Source organism: Atheta coriaria, unplaced genomic scaffold, assembly GCF_025399875.1.
Source record: "Atheta coriaria isolate IRGN ID8LTWV9N9 unplaced genomic scaffold, Caltech_Dcor_3.1 hic_scaffold_10_pilon, whole genome shotgun sequence".
In the NCBI taxonomy this organism is placed as follows: domain Eukaryota; kingdom Metazoa; phylum Arthropoda; class Insecta; order Coleoptera; family Staphylinidae; genus Dalotia; species Dalotia coriaria.
The window spans coordinates 3,510,535-3,533,677 of NW_027045452.1; the positions used below are offsets into that span (position 1 = coordinate 3,510,535).

The 23,143-nt window shown below is 37.5% G+C and overlaps 6 protein-coding genes across 7 annotated transcripts; 1 reads left to right on the plus strand and 5 right to left on the minus strand.

The window, feature by feature from the left end:
* Nucleotides 1-6,174: 6,174 nt before the first annotated feature.
* Nucleotides 6,175-6,844, plus strand: LOC135800972 (uncharacterized). The gene is made up of 2 exons (XM_065314325.1): nucleotides 6,175-6,329; nucleotides 6,393-6,844. The coding sequence occupies exons 1-2, from the start codon at nucleotides 6,297-6,299 to the stop codon at nucleotides 6,777-6,779; spliced, it is 420 nt and encodes a 139-aa protein (XP_065170397.1). The 5' UTR covers nucleotides 6,175-6,296; the 3' UTR covers nucleotides 6,780-6,844.
* Nucleotides 6,845-7,776: 932 nt separating this feature from the next.
* Nucleotides 7,777-8,936, minus strand: LOC135800971 (integumentary mucin A.1-like). Of its 2 annotated transcripts, none has more exons than XM_065314323.1 (3): nucleotides 8,778-8,936; nucleotides 8,602-8,714; nucleotides 7,777-8,482 (listed from the first exon to the last, which is right to left on the minus strand). In XM_065314323.1, the coding sequence occupies exons 1-3, from the start codon at nucleotides 8,825-8,827 to the stop codon at nucleotides 8,100-8,102; spliced, it is 546 nt and encodes a 181-aa protein (XP_065170395.1). In that variant the 5' UTR covers nucleotides 8,828-8,936; the 3' UTR covers nucleotides 7,777-8,099. The 2 variants fall into 2 exon arrangements, with proteins under 2 accessions (XP_065170395.1, XP_065170394.1); XM_065314322.1 differs by having other exon boundaries at nucleotides 8,602-8,720.
* A 4,540-nt stretch (nucleotides 8,937-13,476) lies between these two features.
* Nucleotides 13,477-23,042, minus strand: LOC135800783 (uncharacterized). The gene is made up of 6 exons (XM_065314103.1): nucleotides 21,959-23,042; nucleotides 21,383-21,899; nucleotides 21,335-21,338; nucleotides 14,511-15,368; nucleotides 14,235-14,457; nucleotides 13,477-14,182 (listed from the first exon to the last, which is right to left on the minus strand). The coding sequence occupies exons 1-6, from the start codon at nucleotides 22,998-23,000 to the stop codon at nucleotides 13,644-13,646; spliced, it is 3,183 nt and encodes a 1,060-aa protein (XP_065170175.1). The 5' UTR covers nucleotides 23,001-23,042; the 3' UTR covers nucleotides 13,477-13,643.
* Nucleotides 16,232-17,237, minus strand: LOC135800284 (UDP-glycosyltransferase UGT4-like). Its single transcript, XM_065313466.1, has one exon. The coding sequence runs from the start codon at nucleotides 17,090-17,092 to the stop codon at nucleotides 16,247-16,249; it is 846 nt and encodes a 281-aa protein (XP_065169538.1). The 5' UTR covers nucleotides 17,093-17,237; the 3' UTR covers nucleotides 16,232-16,246.
* On the minus strand, nucleotides 17,241-19,032 carry LOC135800282 (UDP-glycosyltransferase UGT5-like). The gene is made up of 3 exons (XM_065313464.1): nucleotides 18,168-19,032; nucleotides 17,888-18,110; nucleotides 17,241-17,824 (listed from the first exon to the last, which is right to left on the minus strand). Exons 1-3 carry the CDS (start codon nucleotides 18,990-18,992, stop codon nucleotides 17,301-17,303), a joined length of 1,572 nt encoding a protein of 523 aa, XP_065169536.1. The 5' UTR covers nucleotides 18,993-19,032; the 3' UTR covers nucleotides 17,241-17,300.
* LOC135800283 (UDP-glycosyltransferase UGT5-like) lies at nucleotides 19,178-21,132 on the minus strand. Its single transcript, XM_065313465.1, has 2 exons — nucleotides 19,835-21,132; nucleotides 19,178-19,776 (listed from the first exon to the last, which is right to left on the minus strand). Exons 1-2 carry the CDS (start codon nucleotides 20,874-20,876, stop codon nucleotides 19,268-19,270), a joined length of 1,551 nt encoding a protein of 516 aa, XP_065169537.1. The 5' UTR covers nucleotides 20,877-21,132; the 3' UTR covers nucleotides 19,178-19,267.
* Nucleotides 23,043-23,143: the final 101 nt, after the last annotated feature.

Sequence of the window (23,143 nt, forward strand, 5' to 3'; positions counted from 1 at the left end):
ACATTTTACTTTGAAATTGCTTGTGTTGTCAACAAAACAGTAATCTAGAGGCTCATTGATCGTAATCGGTGAAAACAAAATTCAATTTAAACCAAATGCATTCCAGTTGCTTGTGACTGGCATCACTTCTCATACATGATTGCCCACGATCTCGCTGACTCCATCCATATTAGGTGAAGTTGGCTTGCCTCTTCGTATTGTTAACAAATCTTTGAATACGGACCTAAAAATAACTCTTTATCTGATGCGTTTATTTAATTAATTAGAAAATAATTAAAATTTTCCAGGAAAAACATTCCCAAATTATAAATTTTGTTTTCTAGAATTAAAAAATTGATAATACACGTTAACAGTTTGCTGCGTGAACTTTTACTATGTTAAACAAATATATCTAATTACGTTCACAAACTAGCAGCGCACAAGGGAAACTTTAAAATTTACATAAAGCTAGTAAAACTAAACTTTAACTACATCTCATTAAATAAACTTCATAAAATATTATAACTAAAAAAAACAACTACCCATCTAAATTATAATTATGATTAAATATACATCACTACCTGGTATAATAGTTTCAAACTATTTTTTGATTATTTGCGAGACATTTTTTGTAATTTTCTGTAATTCACTCAACAATTTGTAGCTATGCAAAACAAGCACGCCCAGTGTAGCACTTGTGTGCCGATGTTATTAAATTTGCATAGCTGCAAGGGTCAAGTAGTTTCGCCCTCGTTTAGCCCACCCAGCGGTCTAGTTTCTTCGCGCACTTTACACTGACGTCGAGACTAGTTTGTAGACATTCGGACCAGACCTTTGCCTTCTTCTTCGCGGCTGGCAGAAGAAGTGGCCCGAGTGCCGTCATCAGACATTGTTGTATGTGTAGAGTTTGGCGTTGCATACACCCGAAAGCGACCCGCAACCGAAAAGGACCAATTTGCATAGCCAACGACATCGCGGTTCTTAGGGTTTGCGATTCATTAAAATTAGCCATTGTAATTACTATGTTAGCCTTTTTGTGTGAATATACAGTGTGTTTAGAAATGAATACAAAGTTTTATTTCATGATTTATTTTATTTAGTTTTTGCTGAACACTCTGTATGAGATTTTATTAATACAGTATAATAGTATTAGTATTTGGTGTTTTAGGGATAGATTTTTATTGTAACTGGAATAGTAGAATTCTGTTGCTAATTGTGGTAATGATGATTAACGATTATCCTGTAGGATTAGTTTGGGTTGGTGTACGATGGTGGCTAAAGCAGAAAGGCCTATTCGAAGACAACAAAATCGTCAATGTAGGTAAATGACCAATTAATATTCCGTGCGGTGCTTTTGGACTTTTGGACTTTCGACTTTCGGAGTTCTAAATTCGTTTTGTGGATTTCCATACTCGGGTTTACCGAATTTTCAAACCTTGTCCGGATTAACATCATTTATTACGCAAAGCGGCAAATTTATTTTTAGTTTCACCTTCATAAATATCACGTTATCAAACAAAATCAACATTTACATTCATTTAGCTTGTAGTTTGGTCTGTAGGTTTTTATGTTGATGGCAATATTCGAAGCCATACAATATTCCAAAAGTAGCTAGCAGCGCTAGGGAATGCCGAGGCGGATAAGCCCAGTAATGGAACAAGACATGATACAAGACATTTCAGTTTCTTCGTAGGGGGATTACGATAGACAAGTACGTGCCGGGAATCATTGGGGCAGCAAAACGCGATTCCCGAGAGAATCTCAAGTCGCGCCTGCTTCTTCTTCTCTTCGCACATGCACGCCGGGAGTCGTGAGGTCTCGCCAGGCCCCGGAGGGCCACTCACAATCGTACAACAACTCTACCAATCCGAATTCCAAAAAGTCACTCGGAAAGATAACTATTACTGAAATAAACGCTTGAAACAAAAAAATAAAACATTTTAAGCTTGTAATTACCTCATAGTCATAGACACAGAATCTTGATCATGTTTCGTCATTGGATGCGCTTGTAATACACCATCATTAGCAGCAAATTGACATAAACTGGAACATAGAACATCAAGGCACAGATATCACATTGATTACAGGATAATTTGAATGTAAGCAAGATCATTTAAGTCTCCAGTAATGACTGACTAGGATATTCAGGAAATCCTCATTATAACTTTTTTTCTCAGTTTTAAAATTTAATATTCCGAACGTGAAACGCAGAGAAATTCTATTTATAAACTCAGCAATCTTATATTGCACAAAGTTGTACCCCATTGATAAACACGCGTACATGCACACTCAAACGCGATGCTTTTGACAATTCATCTCTCATTAATTAGTCACGCTCGGCATACACTTGTCGAATGAATGGAAACCGAGCCGAACAATGCGAACCTCGTATTTACATTGCACCTGCATTTTCCAACGCCGAGTCTAACTCAACAACATTTTTGTTCTACTTGACAAGCAAACATGGTAAATGGGGAAATTTGCTTCAATGCGATTTCGGCTTTTGAACATGATAACGCTGAAAATAATACTTCAATCAATATTTCACATTCAAAAGAAGCAACTGAAAATGAAAAGACAATGAAGCTTTTATTGAACATTAAGTGGGTGGTTGGAATAATCAGCAATGAATTGCAAATCAGTTCTTGAGTGATTGATCGTTTCAGCATTTTTTACTGTCTGACTTGTTTTGTTAGAGTATTAAATGCGCAGATAATACATGTTTAAGATTTACGTGAAATATCCGTAATGTAGCAGCAGGTAAGCGTAGAATAGTTGTGGTAGTGGCAGCGCTGCCGGAAGCGCATTGTTTCCCGACGCAAGTAAATACCTGCTGTGAATTTACGTTATTTGTTTGTTTGCCGCGTGCTGCATGCGCAAAACGCTGAACTTTTGCGATGCGAGCAGAAAATCAAAGCACAACAATTTCCCCCCGATGTTGAATCTAAACAATGAACAAATGTCGGAAATATACTTAACGACTAAGATAAATAAAACTCTTATAGTTCCATTTTTGTTTCAAGTTATTTAATATGGAACTTCATGTTCATGTTGTGCAACTGAGAATGCTTGTCAAATGCTAGATCGAGAAAGGCATTAGGAACGCATAAATTTTTATAGCACCATTTTCGCACTTTGGCGCACATCCTGAATATCAACAACCGACGATTACGATTTTTCTCGCGCGGCAAATAAACGCAGCGCACGCGTGCTGATTGAGTGATGTTAGTTTTTGCGATGTGTCGCATTTATCGCTGTTAGAAAGCGTGCATCTCGACGTTTCCAAGCACTTGTTTATACCGTTGTGATCGAGATGTGATCGTGCGCCAGCAGGACGTCGCAGGACATCAAAACAAGCGACACGAGGCCGAAATAGGATATGGGCACATTTGGGAATCTAGGTTGTGTAGGCCGAACTATTTCTGATTCCAATACGAATGAAAATACTCGACGATAAAACCCTAACACAATAGTTCTTTCGATTTACGTTTAGGTTGAACTATTTTTCAAAATCCATGTTTTTTGATTGCATTTGTTCGCTTTGAAACAGTCAGTGTTGATAATAACTTTATAATGCAAGGGGTCTATTACCATAGGACCCGAACGCGTAATTATTGCGAATGAGCTCAAAATTTCACATAACGACGCATGCACCCGTTTGTTGATGATGGTGGTGGTAGTGGTGGTGGTGATGTTGCTTGCCGAATAACGCAATTCGGCGATGTTCATCTCGCGCATTTGATAAAGCAATAAACGCTCGACGGACGAGGTACGCCTCGCATGCAAGTGAACCATGCACACGAGCATCCCAGTTAGTTATATGCTGATGTTTATGGGGCAGATTGGTTTAATGTCGCGTGTGTGCTAGGACATTCTAGCTATGCTTTCGTATTCATCTGCTAGTTTATTGATGTTGAGTAATAGGTATGTAACATAAAAAAATATTTATTTGCGGTTTGAGGTACTTGAAAAATTGTGTAAAATATATTTTTTGATTTAAAGTTTTAAATTGATTATTGGCTCATCCTTTAACAATTGAAACAATACCCTGTCAATAAACATCATATGCACTCGAGAGGAGCAGCTCTATGACGTTATAGTCGTGATGAAATCATGCAGGCACAAAGTTGGTTGCAATTTCGATAATTTCACACCCAGCGTATCGGATATTTCGCAATTTTGAACAGTTTGTGTCGGCGCCCGATAAACGCGTCGCAGCGGATGCGAACAATGCGCGAACGCGTTTTAATCCTGTTCACCCGCCATCGCTATTTTCGCATGCAACAACACTGCACACACGCCCTTTAACCGTGCGACCCTATAAAACGCAGCCAAACTAAATTATACACGAGCTGAGAGTGTAGAAGAAACAATACATTGTCGAAATTTGCCCGGCTTTATTCTCGGCGCGTTCAATTTGCGCCTGGATTCACATAATGAGCCCAACTGCTCCCATCGGTTATACCTACTAATACATGGCGTTTATATTAAAATCAACATCTATTTAAAATCGGGTATCAATCAATTATAAGGTACTAGCTTTAACCCTTGGCTTCGCTCGCGAATATCTAAAATAATGAAGTTGCTTCCGTACGCGTCTGTAGTCACAGAAGAAGTAACAATGAAGTAGAATGGCGGGAAGTTTAAAATGGCTGAAAGTATAGTCTATGGAAGTATAGTGTACAGTCTCCATAGTGTAGTCAATTGGATTGGATGTTGACGTAGCTGTCGGTAATACAGTGTGATAATACAGTGTGATGGTACTATAGTACTTAGGTTTGAGCTTCATTGCTGGAATGTTAGATGGCGTTAAAGTAGTCAAATAGCCAGATGCAGAGGTATTATTGGCAAAACAATTTCTTAATTCTATTACAAAAATAATTTTTTTTATAAAATAAAAAGTAGCCTATAACCATTCGGGGACCACTAAGAATATGTGTACAAATTTTCATGATGATCGGTTAAGTAGTTTTTGCGTGAAAGTGTAACAAACATCAGGACTTTTGCATTTATAATATTAGTAGGGATTAACACGGATTGAACTCTTTTATAATACCGCGTTGTAAATGTTTGCGAGTGAGAAAAGTTGATCTTGAAGTATGTTGAGGTCTTAATGCAAATTGCTTGCTGCGGCGGCGTTGCACGTGTGTAAGTGAAATCGGTAAATTGATAAATGCACTTCGTCGTGCCACCGCATTTCGGCATTAGTTTTCGGAGCAGTTGCTGCATGCGAACGTGTGTAAGAGGTTCTGCGTGTGCATGCACGATGGTAAATTTCGGAACTTCAACGGTTGTGAATGTGATCGTAGGTTTGGTGGGCATGTGTGTGCGAGTTGAACGCGTGGGTTTGCATTCGGTGGGACCGCGGGCGAGCGAAGATGGCGGCGAGGCTGGGAATGTTTAATGCCGTGGCACGGAAAACGTTAAGGAACATTAATCGCTCCATGATACGGACGGATTTTTATGTTGGGCGATAACTTATGGGAGCTGCTCTTCTCTGCTAGCACCCGGAAAGCCTTCACGTGGATGTATGCAGAATATACACAATGTGTTCATCTATAACCTCACTTTTATCGATATTATTCACCACAACTAAATTATAACTACTAAAAATCAAATTTAATCATTTTAATAAACTTATGACAAACTTTTTAGTTATTTTTGTAATATTTTGATTAAATTTGTTTGATTTAATTGTAATTGAACACATGGTATATAAAAATGTAAGCTTTCCAGTCATAAACTTACGGAAAATGACAAAATATAGCATAATGGAATGACATCGTCTACCTAAATGACCGCATCAGGTCGACGTATTTTTCAAAAACTATTTCGTTACTCACACTCGCCTTTGAGGAATATGGCTGGTTGCAGAACCCTAGGTGGCACACTCCTCATACATAAGCGTTTCACTTTATTCTGCATGAGTTATATTTTACTTTAGCTCTCTAAATTGCCCAGGTACATCAAAACGCAAAAAATGTGAACTGACTTTAAATGAATTCGCTTTAATTTATATTTTTCAGTGCAACATTGCGCTGAAAATAAAATCAAGGATACAAAAAATTAAATCTATTAATTATTTGCGAGAAATAAAAATTTATCACAATATAATTACATTTTAATAGCAAATATTATGCCGTGCAAACACTCTTGCTAATTAGGAGCGAGTTACAATAAATTACCGTCACGAGAGCTAAGTTAATAACTACACTTTCGTTCCTCGCTGACACACCAATATATAAATGATGAAAATATATTGATTAGTTTAGTTTGTGCCAAGTTTTCAATTAGGACTGCAAAAAAACAGGTTTAAAATGAAACTAGCTGTCGTGTTGTATCTTTTTGTCGTGAGTTACTTTATAATTTAATCAAAATTACTTAAATATTATTATTTTGTAAAAATTTAAAAGGTGTGTGGATATGTGGCAGCATCAAAAGACGAATGCTTGTTCAACAACTTCAAGGTGCTATTCTCCCGACCTAAACAGCAATTCGTCTATGATATAATGGACATGACAAAAGGCAAAGACGGTTCCAATGCTCGCAGCAAGGCGTTGCAGATTGACGGTCATGGAGATAATGTGTTAGATGACTGGAACAATTGCAAAAAATGTCCGGTGGCACCATGCCGTGCTCCATTCCTGACCAAAATCACAGCTGGTAGCAATGACATGACCAGAATGCTCAATGAATTTGTCACGATTGTTAAAAAAGAACAGGATGAGAAAATGTTTAAGAGAGCTAAGAAGGTAGTGGATCAGGCTCTGGAAGACAACAAGAAGGCATTAAATTGTTGATGATTTGTATAATAATGTTTCTTTTTAAATACATGCACTAAATATAGCCAATCTTGATTGCACAAGCAGGTGCTTCAAAGATGTTTATTTAAAATATTATTCTCCTTCATTGAGTGATAATTCGACCGTGTGAGATCAATCATTCTAAGATAGTTTGTGAAGCGTGTGCATTTTGTGTTGAGCCGAATCTGTTGAATTAAATTCCTCGTCTTGGAAATCGATTAACGAAATTTCAGAATTACGCAGTTTGATTGGAGTGCGAAAGCGCATTTCGGCAATTATACTCATACTGTCTATGTCTATGAGGGTTCCTGGTTCTCTACGCGTGCGTCTGCTTGTTAGACGTTGCGTAAAGCGAAACCAACGAAGGACTAACAGCCGAAGGCGGGACGGGGCCCAGTTGGCGTTTACATTGAGATTTTGTCCAAAGCATACTGAAGCATATAGTGAAAGCGAACTGTAAACTGAGGAAACCTACAGAAGAGAATGGTCGCAGCGTGCTTGCGGCTGTTTGCAATTACCAAAGCGTTAATGGCGCCGTATGTCTCCATTCCCATACGGTTTTCATTCGATGCGGACCAGGCGTGAGGGCAAACAGTTTAACTAAGCATCTACTCGTAGTCAACCCTGGATCTATCTATTTCCTTAGTCTTTGCCTCTTCAGCTACATTCTCCACTTTATATTTAAAAATATTTAATAAGCACGCTTGAGTGACATTGTAATGCGGTTCGTAAATATAAAAGAAAGAAATCTCAACCGGAAATTAAATAATTTCCGTGATCAAAACCTGCGAGCGTGTTATCAGTTTTACGATTGGGCATCAAATCGTTCTTGCGTTCTTGGCGGCCATATTTTACTACGTCTCTGTTGTCATTGGATACACTCTGGATTTTGCCTGACAAACAGGAAGTCATAAAAACGCAAGAAAGTAAGCAGGTCAACAAAGTGGCATTATGTAGACTGGTACATTTAATACAATTATTGAAATTTTTGAAATTTTTTTAAATTTTTGGTTAGAAAATTTTATTAGAGTTTGTAGATGGATTAGAAGTTATGCGCTACATTTTCAATAACTTTCAATAAGTGAAGAACTAGAAGTTGTTCCTACTTTTGTTGCGAGCTTTTAAGCTTTTCAATATTCTCTACAAGTCAAAGCAAGACTTTACAATAATGGCGTTCGATGAAACTTTTTCTGAATAAATTCTGGAACTTACTTCCAACTTTTTCTTTAGGTAGGTATACGTAGGTATACCTTTTCTGAGTTAATTAACATATTAAATATAAGATATAAGATGATATTTATTACTCATAATTATTTACTATTCCAAAGGGTTAAGCGGTACGTCAGTCTCTTCTATTTTAACAGGAGTTGTGTCTGCAATAGAAGGTTTTTCAGTAGGAGGTGGTGATATTGTGGTTGACTCTGTAGAAGAAGAAGAAGATGGGTCTTCAGTAGTAGAAGGAATAGTAGTAGGAGTAGTAGGTGTTTCTGTTGAAGGTGTACTTTCTGTAGTAGGTGTTGGCGTTGATTCAGTCGTAGGTGGTGTTATGGTAGAAGTTGTAGTTGTAGATATTGTAGTCTCGGTTGTAGGACTTTTAGTTGTAGATTCCGTAGATGTTGGTACCGTAGTTGTTGACACCGTAGTTGTAGTTGTAGGAAGCGAAGGTGTCGTTGGCGTCTCAGTTGTAGTAGGCGCGATTTCTATAAATAAATTACTTAATATTATAAGAGTAATAACAACATTCCTGGATAGGTGATAGCAGATTAGATAATAATTTTTAATATTACTGGCAGCATTGCTGTGAAATTATTAGAATTACCTGGGTGACTTTGGTTCATTATAATAATGAACAAAATCCCAACCAACAGAGACAAGGTACCAATGGCCCAACCCATGGCTTTCTCTCGGCCTGACCATGTTGAACAACATCTTCTATAACTAAAATTGAATTAATTTCTACTTAAAAATTTATTAATTTAAATTGATAAGACTTACCGTGATAAATTGTCCTGGTCATCAATAGGCACATAGGTAACATCCGGCATTGTGGCAACTTAGAGTTTTTTCTCACAGCGAAAATATTAACGTAAAAAACCTGTTTGCCGATCCAAGGTTAAAGCGCAACTGCTAATAATGTGTGATTATATTGATAAGCACTAAATCAATATATTTATCTACGATGCTTATTGACTAGTCTATAGATAACAAAATTCTGTTTAATTTTAAACTTTGTTTCATTATTTGACAGTAATACAAATACGATTTTTAGGATGTAACAGTCGTAACCCCAAGGCAAATGTTGTACAAACGCCTACAGCGTAAGCGACGTACGTCTTTTAATTATTTACGAAGTCGGATTTATCGCCGCGCATTAATCCACTTACGCCCGTACAGGCGGCAAAACGTGCACTCGTTCTCCTCGAATTGGCAGCTTTATCAGGAAAAATTTATGTCGGCCAGTTTGTTCTGCCCTAGCGCCCAGTCGCCAGATTCACTTCCAAGTGCACCAGCACCATAGTTAATGTGTGTTTTTCTCTCTTTTTCCCCTCGATGGTTCATTGTTGTTAGTTTTGTTATATGTCAGTAAATCACGTTGTATTGTGCTTGTAGTGCTTTATTCGACAGGGCAGTTATTTCATTGATACTGTTTTCTTCGTGATCTATTAGTGACTAGTATTTTCTCACTTATTATTTTAATTTTATAAATCTCATAAAATAAGACTTCCCTGTGGGGAGCGGAAAGGTTGTGGATATTCTTGAGTTGCATATGTGTGTGCCTCTGAATTACGCTAGAGTGTGAGAGCGTGTGAGTTCGCTTTATGTTGTTCTAGATTCAAAGTTTCTATGGGTTTTGCGGACGGAATACAAATGCGTCGACTGGCGTCGACTGGCGCCGCCGTCGAGCCACCGGGTCCTCCTTAATGACGTCATCTGGAGCATGGAACAGCGGGCGGGACGAGACGACTTCCGAAAAACGTCCTACATCCTTATACCTACTCTATCTTGCTGTCATGCCACCCCCACGCTCAACATACCTAGCTATTCTCTGATATGTTGAGGAGAACATCATGTTCTGAACAAATTTAAAAAAATATAAATAAATATCAAACTAACCACAAAATATGAATGAACATTATTCATTTCACATAAGTTGAAACAGAATCCGAGTTCTTTTTGCTTGGCCTTTTTTATTGTAAAAATTCCCATCCGAGTCAAAGTTAAAAGTGGAATTGTTATACGTTATCGCAGCAATCGTGCAATGAAGAAGGCGGCAGTGGTTTAAGGCAAACTTCTTAGCCGCCCTCACGAAGTGGCAAGCACGCAAAGACGTCGAATTGCGCTTCCGGGTCGGAAAACTCGTCGCGTCTCCGTCTGAAATTGAAATGTAAATATGGGTTATACTTTGCGCGCCACCGCCGCCGAGCATTGTTATCCTTGAATAATAAAAAGTAAGCCTCGTCGTCGTCGATGACAATGAGCATGACGATGACGATGACACCAATAAAATATTTTTTTCTTCACCAAAACAAATTTCGAATGCAAAACACGAACGAGGAATAAAAATCAAAGTGAACAAGTCAAGATTTCTTCAAAATATTACCTAGGTGAAATCAAGTATAGTCTGATTCTGTTTTGGTCAGAAATTGGCAATGTGTTGACATTATCACCATCTGCATCAACATTAATTCACTTACCATACCACTTCTCATATATTTATATAAACTAGTGCACATTATTCTTGTATGTGTACTGAAACTTTCTTTTTTCGAATCGTCCGCTTTACTTTCGGCAAGTTTTATTTTCTCATTTGTGTTTGTATGCGTGCGGGGGCGCTGTGTGCTTCCTTACCGTTTGTCTGAATGGACGACTTCCCGTCTCTGGAGTCGGTCTGTCGCGAAACTTTATTTACCGCATCCTCGCGATGTCGTTTCATTTTTCAAGTAAACTTTTTTCCTGCCCGCACTTCACCCGCAGAGGCAACTATAAAATGTTCACAACAAAACTTGCTTAGTTTCAAGGCGTAGTCTCGTATTTCTCGAATTACGCAAATTTGAATAAATTGTCAATGAGTAAAAAATTTAGTTATTTTCTTTTAATTTTATTGCATATTAAAATCAATGAACTTTTAATATGAAATAAAGTCAAATGTCAAATTTTACTTTTTCAAAACCACGATTTTTATCTTCAAAGCTGAATTATAACCAGGATTATTTTATTCTTAAATTATTTCAATTTTAATAAATTCCCAATGCGTAAAAATTTAATTTCTCTTCTGGCGTCCCAGAAATAATATCCGTGTATTATTGTATAATTTGTATATTTTTGTTTACAATCGGTCTTGTTTTTGGCGTGTCTTGTTGTTGTGCTGGCAGCAAGATCGGCGGTAATAAAGCGCGACGGTTTTTTACCCCTTAGGAGAAGAATACCGACGCCAACGAACCAAAAGACTAAGGTTGATATGCATAATACCGTGATACAATGCAATTTATATTCAGCATCCTTTCCCGAAACCTTTCCACCAGGCTCGCTGCTATGTACCCGCCACGCTAAGGATGTGCGAGACCCCGAAAAAGAAAGCACTGCCTCCGGCGACGTTAGCGTCGCCTCACTCGTATTGTCGAATGAAGTACGAGGAGCACAACAAGAGGGAAACACCAAGCAAGCAACTACACAAGCCGGATGATCTTGTTAACGATTTCTTTTTGTCTGCTTTAATTAGTCCGTTGCAAAGCGTGTTTTTACTCTCAAAAATTGCTTATGCGAAAAGCGCGCTTGATATACTGGTGCATGTTAACATATCACCACATGAGGAATTGATTGCGATTAGTCTTCTCCTCACGCACGCATCTTTTCATGAAAATGATAATTCTTGCTTGGCAAACATCAACTCTGTTTGCATATCCATCGCGTGCGCCTTTCGAGTTCCTATTTCGGGGCGAGGATCGTGGAATCGCACCGCGAGCAGAGTGAATTTTATTAGATTCGGCTAGCGTTTAATTCGCATCACGTCCCATCGCAGACATCTATATGGCGTGTGGGCTCTGCGCGCAATTCTCCACTTCGCCGTTTTTGACGAGATGCAGGATGTGCCCAACGAGGTACCAAGAAACGAATGGCGCCATGTGTTTGCATCGTGCAAATCTTGCACTCTAAGCGGCGCCCCGAAAATCTCGCCGAGTTTAGAAGAGTCCTAAAAGATCCTTCAGATCGAGCATCTCAATGTGTTCACGAACGTGGTGGGATTATTCTCGAATGCAGTTTGTTGCGGTTCCTATCTAATACGGCGAACGTGCCATCGAATGCCGAATTTTGAATTCGGAAATTCAGCTTCGGTATAAATGTCAAGTGTGGTTGGTTTTCAATTAAATGCAAATCGTATTTTTATTTTGGCAATTTAATATATTTCAATCCTTGCCGCTTAAAGCTGTCACCTCTCAATAGAGACACGTTTTTAACGAACGTTTCGTGTTGCTCCTTCATCACCTCGTTCAATGAAGCCTTTCACACTTTCAGTTTACATACAATCTTCTGCGTTAGCATCGAACCTTTGTGTGCTTGCTCGGGAGGCGAAAGTGTCGACGTGACGACGTAAAAAATGCGGTGAAATTTTAATAACGAATGATTTATGCGCCTAATGTGCTGGCACACGGCGCACACAGGTGTCGACGACACTTTCTTACCGCCGCCGATTTTCCGTTAAGCGTTTGCGGTGCGTTTTCCTAACCCTAAATTGTTGTTCCGCTTTTCATCAACTTCTAGTTGCAAAATCGCAATTTTTGACATAACTTTACTAATTTTGATTAAATTTTGACAAATATAAACAAAAAATATACTCATATTAATTTTGGTAATAGTAATTCTGGTTCACGTTTGTGCCGTAGTGGATTTACTCCTAATAGAACCCGAAAGCGAATAACGGAGGCCTACCCACTTTCTGTCGCCGCTCGCGGATTCCTTTATTAATTCCCCGGCTGTACGCAGTCCTTCTCGCAAGAAGCACAATAAGCGGCACGGCCCAGGGCCCTAAAATGTATCGACGGATGATTAATCGGCACAAAGCGGCGAAAATGGTGCGGCAATAACGCGCCGAAGACACTGGGAGATTCTATTAATGTAAATGTGCCCCATGTTCCACACGCAATCGTGCCTCTATCTCCAAAGGAACAGTCCTAAGAAGACCCGTTCTAACAACGTTTGATAATAATTCCCACTTGCCTTTTCTCTATGTAGGTGGAACGAGGTAAATTGGCGAACACGTAAAAATTTTCAGGCAAACTATGCCTAATTTGTATTGATCTGCTTAGTAAGCAAGTAAGTTACTTGACTAAGCTGGCAGACTGGTAATTCGTAGAAGTTGGATAAAACTCTTTGAAAAGTGCGCGACTTTCACTTAGTTTGTAAAGCGAGGCGATATAAAAATAAAACCGTAGAGGCCGAAAATAAAAGGGAATGTGTTGCTGAACTTAACAGCGAGGGGAAGCGAACGTTGTCGGAAGCAAATGTATAGTATATAAAGTTACAATTCAATCAATCAGTGAGGGATTTGCACGAAAAGCTGGTCGGGGCTTACCGGTGCGTCAAGAAGAGGATACTTTTTTCAGCAGTGCTGAATTTCGCCCTGGCTCTGGCTTATACTGTTTGTTTAGAGTAAACCGAAATTGCCATCAAAATTCTGAAATGGAATTCAATAGAAGCCATATGAATTTAATTTATTAACCAAAAGCTTCCTACACTGAAAAACATGTTTTCTCTTTGGAATCAGGCCCTGAAAACCCTGATAAAAACCATAAATATTGATTTTTATCATATCAAGCTCAAGGTTAACAACCTAGGTTAGTTTCACATTTACAAAATATCAACTTATACAACAACTAAATACAGTTTAATAACATCACTCTTGGTTTTGATCACATTGTTATTACACCCACACATTTTTCTGATACCTTTGATAACGCATTTTATCATCAAAAGGATGAATCCCAGCAAAACTACGATTACCAAAGCAAGAGCCGCCAACACATCCAAGTAATAATACTGATAGAAAGGAATAGTTGGTCCCTTCAGATGCTGAGCGCCTTTGTGCCTAAGGACATACTCAATCCACCAAACAGCTCGTTCCAAGGGCTTCATCGGCTCATCCTGCACTATGCCAGCATAATGCTTTAGTGCGTTGCGGTAAGACGGATTAGTGATAACTTCGTTGATGGCGGTCTTGAAGTTCGCCACATTGAGGTTATAACGGTCCAGGACTAGGCCTAGTCCCTTCTGTTTTAATTTTTCAGCGTTTGGTAATTGATCGCCGAAGAATGGTATTACAATCATTGGGACGTGGGAGTAGAAGGCTTCCTCCAATGATTGAATTCCGCCTTGGGTTATAAAACATTTTATGTTTTTGTGTCCTTGAAAAAACAATTAGATACAATTTGAAATACAATTTAGAGGCAATAATACTTAATATGTCTTGTTGAGGTGCCCATTTGATCAACTTGACGTTATCAGGCTTTCCTGGTAGAGTATCACCTTCATATTTATATAATACTTTGAAGGGTACTTGAGACAGTGTTTCGATAAAGACCTTTCGCAGTTCCTCAGATAATTCATTACTTTTTACATTGGTGCCTAGACTGAAGTAAATGACACCTTCTTTGGCACTATCCAAATAATCTTTCAAATCCTGAAAGAAAAATAATTGTAAGTTTTTAAAGATTAAGTGTTTTTTTTTAATACTTTTGGCAAAGGCATTGGCGGTTTCATATGTAACCCAGCTACGGAAATAGTACTCGGTGTATGCGGTCTAACCGGAATGAAAACCGGATTGGTATTAACAAACAGCATATCAGTACTTTCAAAACTCTCCATCACATCTTCAGCAGTTTGATTAAACGAATCCCTAGCCACTGTATCCATGGCCTTGATCAAAGGCTTGTAATAGACGATGAGTTCAAATACGTTTCCTAATCCAATTGCCATGATTCTCTCAAGAAATGACAAGTTATCGGGTTTTGGTAGAAGCTGTGTTGGATACAACACAGAATGCACAGCATTACCCATAATTCTATGCGAGTTAGCCATGGCATCAAATGAAACAACACCAATCACAGGACAATTATACTTTTTCTTAAATGCGAAGAATGGCGAGAGCATATGTTCGACTATCAACAGGTCAAAGTGCTGCGACTTGTCATGGATCAGCTCTTGAACTTGCGGTAGACCCACGGTTTGATTCATCATCTCCAAAACCCTTTCCGCCCAATCAGTTTTGAACATCAAATCCACAAAGGTGCCGTTTATCAGCATATCCATGGCTTTTTTGAATGAGGCGTAGGTTTCATGGGTGTTGATTTCCTTGAAATTGGGAAGCTTTTCGTTGGTTGGGTCAGAGGTGATGACCACGACGTCGTGACCGCGGATAGCCAACTCGCGCCATAACGGTTGGAAGAACACTTGATGGCTGTAGGAAGGATTTCCTATAATGCAGAGTATTCGCGCGGAGTGGACATTTTGTACAATTGTGAACACTGTCAATATTAACACTAATATTTTATTCATTTTGATATATTTATTGATAGAACGATTAGATTGGTACTAAGGTGCGTTCCGTGGGTGTGGGACTAGGGAACTTATCGATTTTTGAACATTTCAAGATTAGATACGCGTTAGTTAAATATAAATATTAAACTTCACCTATGTTTATTATAACACATTTTTAACATCTACATTCTATAACCTAGATGCGAACGCGCCGACTGCGTAATATTGACTGGTGGCAGCAAGCGAGCTGTTGCTACAAAGACCTTGGGCACAGGTTATATTTACGTAGTACATCCTGTTGTGGTGCCCATTTTGTAATCTTGACGTTATCAGGTTTGTTTGATAACACATCATTTTCAAATTTCCATAGAATTTTATATGGAAGTTGAGAAAATGTAACCCAATTATTATTTCTTGAAGAGTTTTGGACAATTCGTTTATAAACGTTAGGCTAAAATAAATAACATAGCTTCTTTGGCAGCATCAAAATTGTTTCAACTCAAAAATGGTTGTTGTTGTTTTGTAAGAGTAGTTTACGATCGAGATGTTTGGTAGGTAACGTCTTGTGGTGATATAAGTTTTGTTTTGTTGCAATTGTTTGTAACACTTCCGCATAAACGTTTTCATTGCTCGCACACTACAAACTTTTTATCGGCCGATAAAACATTCAACAACTTAACCCTTTGAAAATCTCCATTCGTTTGTATGCCGCTAGAGTATGAGAGACGGAAGATCCGGTCAACTCACTCGAACGCTTTATGACTGGCACGGAATGAATGGCAGCGCTCGAGATGAGACGGGAGATCGGTCCGTCTCTCGTTATAACGAGGAAGGGGGTATACCTGCGATCGACCTCGCTCGTGACAGTTTCTGGGCTTGGCAAACGATTTTAAAGACGTTATCACGTCAAAAAAAATTTCGTTAAATTTAAATTAAATTAAATTTAAAATGACTAAAATTACTTCTGGTAATGGCTTTGGTACACTAATGTGCATTCCTCCGGCGATTGAAATAGTACTAGGTGTATGTGGTCTTACTGCATTGAAAACAGGATTAGCATTCACAAACAACATGTCAGTGTCTTCAAAAATATCTTGAAGTGAAGGCATATCTTGACCAAAGTTGTCCCTTCCTATTTGATTCAAATCACCTAGAATATTATTAATCAGATAGTTGAATATGTTTCCAAAAACCACAACTGCCAGTCGTTCCAAAAACGATAAATTTTCCTGATATGGAAACATAGATGCCGGATACAACACACTATGAGTTGGGTTTCCCATAACACTATGTGATAATGGAAGTGAATCCATTGATGATACACCAATCATGGAACAATTAAACCGATGTTTGAATCCAAACATTGGAGACATGTAATGTTCAATTATCAATAAATCAAAATGCTCTGTTTTGTTATTGATGAGTTCTTGTATAGCTGGTATATTGAAGAAAGTATAATATAGATCCAGGGAGAGGTCACGCCATTTATTCTTTAGGAGAATATCAAATACAGATGAATTCACCATCATGTTGATAATTTGTTTCATTGGAATGTAGGTCTCTTTAGTGCTAATTTCTTTTATGTTTGGATAGTTGTCATTGGTAGGGTCCGTTGTAATTACCACCAAGTCATGACCTCTATCGGCGAGTTCCCTCCATAGAGGTCTAAAGAATATTTGATGACTATATGAAGGTGATGGTATAACAGTGAGAATTCTTGCTGAATAAGCCCATTGGACAAAAGTGGCAAATAAAATCACTAATATTATACGTGTCATAATATCGTGTTGAAAGTTTACGTTATATTGATAATAAACCGACACATTACACTCGAGAACTGCGATACGACTGATGCAAGCTGAACTGAACAATTTAGACGTGTAGCCATGAACACATTTCTAAAAATATTCACATGTACACAACTGCTGCAAGTTTATTAAATGTTTATTGTAGGCGGTTTCATCAATACATTAACATTCTTTAGTTTTAGTTTTTCTTAACTTTTTCTTTTTTAGTTGTTTTAGTTTTGTTGCATTTCATCAAACAACAAACACCTCTGCAAATATATTTAACACTAAGAATTAGTAATCCAATCAGAGTAGAAACGGTAGCACCCAGGACAAAAATAACATCTAAATAATAATATTGATAGAATGGAATTCTGGGACCCTTTAAGTGCTGTGCTCCTTTGTGTCTAAGAACGTATTCAATCCACCAAACTGCATTTTCCAGCGGCGTTCGTGGTGTGTCCTGAATTCGTATAGCCATTTGTTTGACTGTATTTCTGTAGCTTGGGTTTTCCATTACTTCAAAGATGGCTTTCTTGAAGTCCTCCACATTGAGGTTGTGTCTATCAAGCGCAACACCCATGCCTTTGCGATTTACTTTATCTGCGTTGGCTTCCTGATCACCAAAGAAGGGTAACACGACAACAGGCACATGAGAATATAATGACTCTTCGAGTGATTGAAGACCTCCTTGAGTAATAAACAATTTAACGTTTTTGTGTCCTAATAAAAAAGTTAGTAACAATTAATGTCTAGGAATCTAAAAAAATGTGTGACGGTTTTTACTTAAAACATCTTGTTGTGGAGCCCATTTTGTAATCATGACATTATCAGGTTTACCAGGCAGGTCATCGTTTTCAAATTTCCATAGAACAGGATATGGTACTTGAGCTAAAGTCTCCATAATAATTTTACGTAAATTCATGGACAGCTCATTGCTTCTCACATTACTACCAAGACTGAAGTATATGGCGCCATCTTTCGCATTATCCAAAAAGTCTTTTAAGTTCTAAATAGAAAATATGTTATTATATTATATCCATACATAAAATTTATAATTTTTTACCTTAGGAAGTGGCTTTTCAGCTTTCATGTGCATTCCTCCAGCGATTGAAATTGTACTAGGCGTATATGGCCTTACCTGACTGAACACAGGGTTTGCATTTACAAACAACATATCTGTCTTCTCAATAATATCTCCAATTGGAGGCATATCCTTTCCGAAATATTGCCTAGCCAAATCTGTATACATTCCAAAACTTGCATACTGCATGTAATTCACTACGACACCAAACATCAAAGCACCAATTCTTTGAACGAACGTAAAATCTTCTTGATATGGCAATATAGCCGACGGATATAAAATAAAATGATCCGCATTTCCCATTATCTCATGTGATACAGACATGGCATCCAATGACACTACACCAATCATAGAGCAATTAAAACGATATTGTAATCCGAAAGCTGGCGATGGAAAATGCTCAATAATTAGCAGATCAAAATGCTCCGATTTGTTATGGATTAGTTCTTGTATTTGCGGTAGATTAAATTGAAATTCAGTCAATGATATACTAACTTCTGCCCATTTATTCTCCCATATATTTTGTAGCATTGTGGTGTTGATCATTTCATCCAAAAACTTTTTCATAGTTGGATAGGATTCTTTGATGCCAATTTCTTTAAAGTTTGGGAGCACTTCATTAGTTGGGTCAGTTGTAATCACGACAACGTCATGACCTTTGATGGCTAGTTCTCTCCATAATGGTTGATAAAACATTTGATGACTGTAGGATGGAATCATGACCATGGCGAGAATTCGCTCGGAATTGACATTTTTGGTGACGAGAATCAAAGAAACCACTAGTAATATTAATTTGTGTAAAAACATTGTGTAATGAAATTGAGTAATTTAGGTTTAATTATATAAGTGAAACTGATTTCATTCATTTGGAAATGTTTGGTTTTATACTTATAATCATGATAAGATATCTCTAATCGATAAAAATGAACACGTGAAATTGTAACAATTACAGTGCATAGTAAAAGGGGAATATGATTGTCATGCTCAGCAAGTTTTGATTAAAATTCATTTATTTCGCAATATTTCATCCAATTCATGCAATTTCATTATTCGTAAGTACCTACTTAAAACTTGAAAGTAATTCACTTAGTTTTTAATTTTTCTTTTCTTGAACATTTCATCATACTGCAGAGTCCTTTGAGAGTCAATTTAACTATTACAAACAATAAAATAAGAATAACTACAAAGACACCCGCAATAAAAGCTAAAACATCCAAATAATAATACTGATACGCCGGAATTCTAGGTCCTTTCAAATGTTGTGCACCTTTGTGTCGCAATACATACTCGGTCCACCAAATAGCGTTCTCCAAAGGAGTCATTGGAGTGTCTTGAATTTCTTTTGCCAATCGCGTGACAGTGTTTTTATAAGCAGGATTCTCCAAAACATCCAAAATGGCTTTTTTGAAATCTTCCACGTTAAGGTTATGTCTGTCCACAATGCGTGCCATACCTTTAGACTTGGCTTTCAATGCGTTTGCTTGTTGATCTCCGAAAAACGGCATTATCACTAGTGGTACATGAGAGTATAGTGCTTCTTCTAAAGACTGAAGACCTCCTTGAGTGATGAAGAGTTTGATGTTCTTGTGTCCTTTAAAATAAAAATATTATTAGTTTAATTCAAAAATTAAAGAATATTAATATCTTACTTAAAATATCTTGTTGTGGAGCCCATTTTGTAATCATGACATTTGCTGGTTTACCTGGAAGGGTATCATTTTCAAATTTCCAAAGAATTTTGTAGGGAATTTGTTCTAAAGTCTTCATTATAGTTTGGCGCAAATCTGAAGACAATTCATTGCTTTTTACATTACTACCCAAACTGAAATAAATAGCTCCTTGGGTTGCACTGTCCAAAAACTTCTTCAAATCTTCAGGTAAAGCCTTAGGTGGTTTCATATGCATACCTCCAGCGATGGAAATAGTACTAGGCGTGTGTGGTCTTACAGGACTAAAGACTGGATTAGCATTTACAAACAACATATCTGTTCTCTCAAGAATCTCCGAAATAGATGGTGTGTCTTCTCCAAAAATACCTCTGTTCAATTTATCCAAATGCTCCACAGCTCCCAATTGCAAGTAATTAAATGCATTTCCAAATACAACAGACACCAATCTTTCAAAAAATGACAAATCTTCTTGATATGGAAAGAATGACATCGGATACAAAATAGAATGAACCGGGTTTCCCATTACTTCATGCGAATAAGTCAAAGCATCCAAAGAAACCACACCGATCATCGGACAGTTGAAACGATGTTGGAATGCTAATGCAGGTGTGATGAAATGTTCTATCATCAATAGATCAAAATGTTCCGACTTGTTATGGACAAGCTCTTGAACCTGTGGTAAATTCATTTGGAATTCACTCATCATCGTTGTCATTTCCGTCCATTTATCTTGAATCACAACTTGGAAAATACTAGTGTTTAACATTACTTTCATAAATTCTTTTGCGGGCCCATAGGATTCTTTCATGCTGATTTCTTTGAAGTTGGGAAGTACTTCATTGGTAGGATCTGTAGTGACCACGACTATGTCATGTCCACGGATAGCGAGTTCTCTCCATAATTGTTGATAAAACATTTGATGGCTGTATGATGGAGCCATGACCATTGCAAGAATTCGTTCGGAGTGCACATTTTCAGACACAAGTATTAATGATAACAACAGTATTATTAACTTCGACATTTTTAATTAAAGCACTTGATTAATTATCGTCAAATAATAACGTAACTGATATAGAATGATTAAAACCTTCTCGTTTTATACCTAAAGTATTTTAGTGATATGATAAGGTTTAAAATTTGAATGAATCGAGCACATTTTGTAATAAAACCACAAGTCTTGATGATTCTCACTTTTTCGTCAGTAATTTTTGTCTGGCGTGCACATTATTTGAGCGTGTAACAACAACTACTTACTTTTGAACATCAAAGCCTCGAGTTCCGCGCAGATCAGCATATGACCTCCGGAGGCGGGCCAGAACAAAAATATAATAGAAAAACCATTTTTGATCAATTAGGCAACAACCTACACGTGAGCTATAAATGGCATTGAAAATATTCGCATCGTCATTGATTTTAATGATAATAATTATACACTTGATGAATTACATTATAATGTTGTTGTTTTTATTAACGATATACATGACTATACAATTATTAATGATACTTTAATATCGTTTTATAAATTACTTCTTTTTGAGTTTCTCTTTCTTTGGAACTGTTACTTTACGGCAGAATATCAAAGAACAGACTTTGATTAACATTTTGACAATGACATACAGCAAGCCGAGAATAAGTAGAACAACAGTTCCAATAAAAGCCAACACATCCACATAGTAATACTGATACAATGGAATCTTGGGGCCTTTCAAATGTTGAGCACCTTTGTGTCTCAAAACATATTCAGTCCACCAGATTGCGTTTTCAAGCGGAGGCATTGGTGTGTCTTGAATTTCTGTCGCCAAACGCTTGATGGTAGCTCTATATATTGGATTCCTTATAACCTCTAATATGGATTCTTTGAAACTTTCAATTTTAAGGTTATGTCTGTCTACAACTAGTCCCAATCCTTTATTTCTGGCTTTCTCCGCGTTTGATGACTGATCACCGAAGAATGGCATTAGTACTAGTGGAACATGAGAAAACAATGATTCTTCTAAAGACTGAAGACCTCCTTGGGTGATGAACAAAATAACATTTTTGTGTCCTAGACAGAATTGAATAAAATATTAACATGCAATTATATTAAAAAATTGTTAATATTACTTAAAACATCTTGTTGAGGAGCCCATTTAGTAATCATGACATTATCAGGTTTACCAGGTAAATCATCAGCTTCAAACTTCCATAAAACTTTGTAGGGTAACTGAGCCAATGTGTCTATAATAGTTTGACGCAATTCTAAAGTCAATTCGTTGCTTTTTACATTACTCCCCAAACTGAAGTAAATAGCACCTTCTTTAGCACTATCCAAGAAATCTTTCAAATTTTTTGGTAAAGGTTTCACCGGAGTCATATGCATTCCACCAGCCAGAGAAATAGTACTAGGTGTATGAGGCCTCACAGGAGAAAAAATAGGGTTTGCATTAACAAACAGCATATCAGTCCTCTCAAATAACTCATCCATAGATGGGATATCCATTCCAAACAATTCTTTATTCAGCTCGTCTAATATCGGAATTGCTTTCATTTGCACATGATGAAATATATTGGCAAACACAACCGATATTACTCTTTGGAAGAAAGACATATTCTCATTATATGGAAACATTGCCGGCGGGTACAAAATAGAATGCACAGGATTTCCCATCATTTCATGTGATACCGGCAGTGCGTCCATCGAAATCACACCAATCATTGGACATTGGAAACGATGTTGGAATGCAACTACAGATGTAAAGAAATGCTCCACCATTAAAAGATCAAAGTGTTCAGTTTTATTATGAATAAGTTCTTGAATCTGCGGCAGTCTCAATTGGAATTCACTCAGAGCCGTTGACATTTCAGTGAACTTATCTTGTAGGATGATTTGAAATATACTGGTGTTGATCATCACATTCATGAACTCTTTCATTGGTGCGTAGGTTTCTTTAATGCTGATTTCTTTAAAGTTGGGAAGTACTTCATTAGTAGGATCTGTGGTGACCACCACGACGTCATGACCACGAATGGCTAGTTCTCTCCAGAATTGTTGAAAAAACACTTGATGGCTGTATGATGGAGCCATAACCATTCCCAAAATACGCGCGGAACTTGCATTATGTGACATAAATATCAAAGCAAACCCGAGTAATATTAATTTGGACATTATGAATAAAATTCAATTATGTGCAGTGACTCCAGTTGCTTTGAGAGTTTGGATTTTATACTTGAAAGAGCACTGTGATAAGATAATAGGAACTTGTGTAAAAGTAAACAGCATACTTGTAATATAGCCATGTCATTGAATAA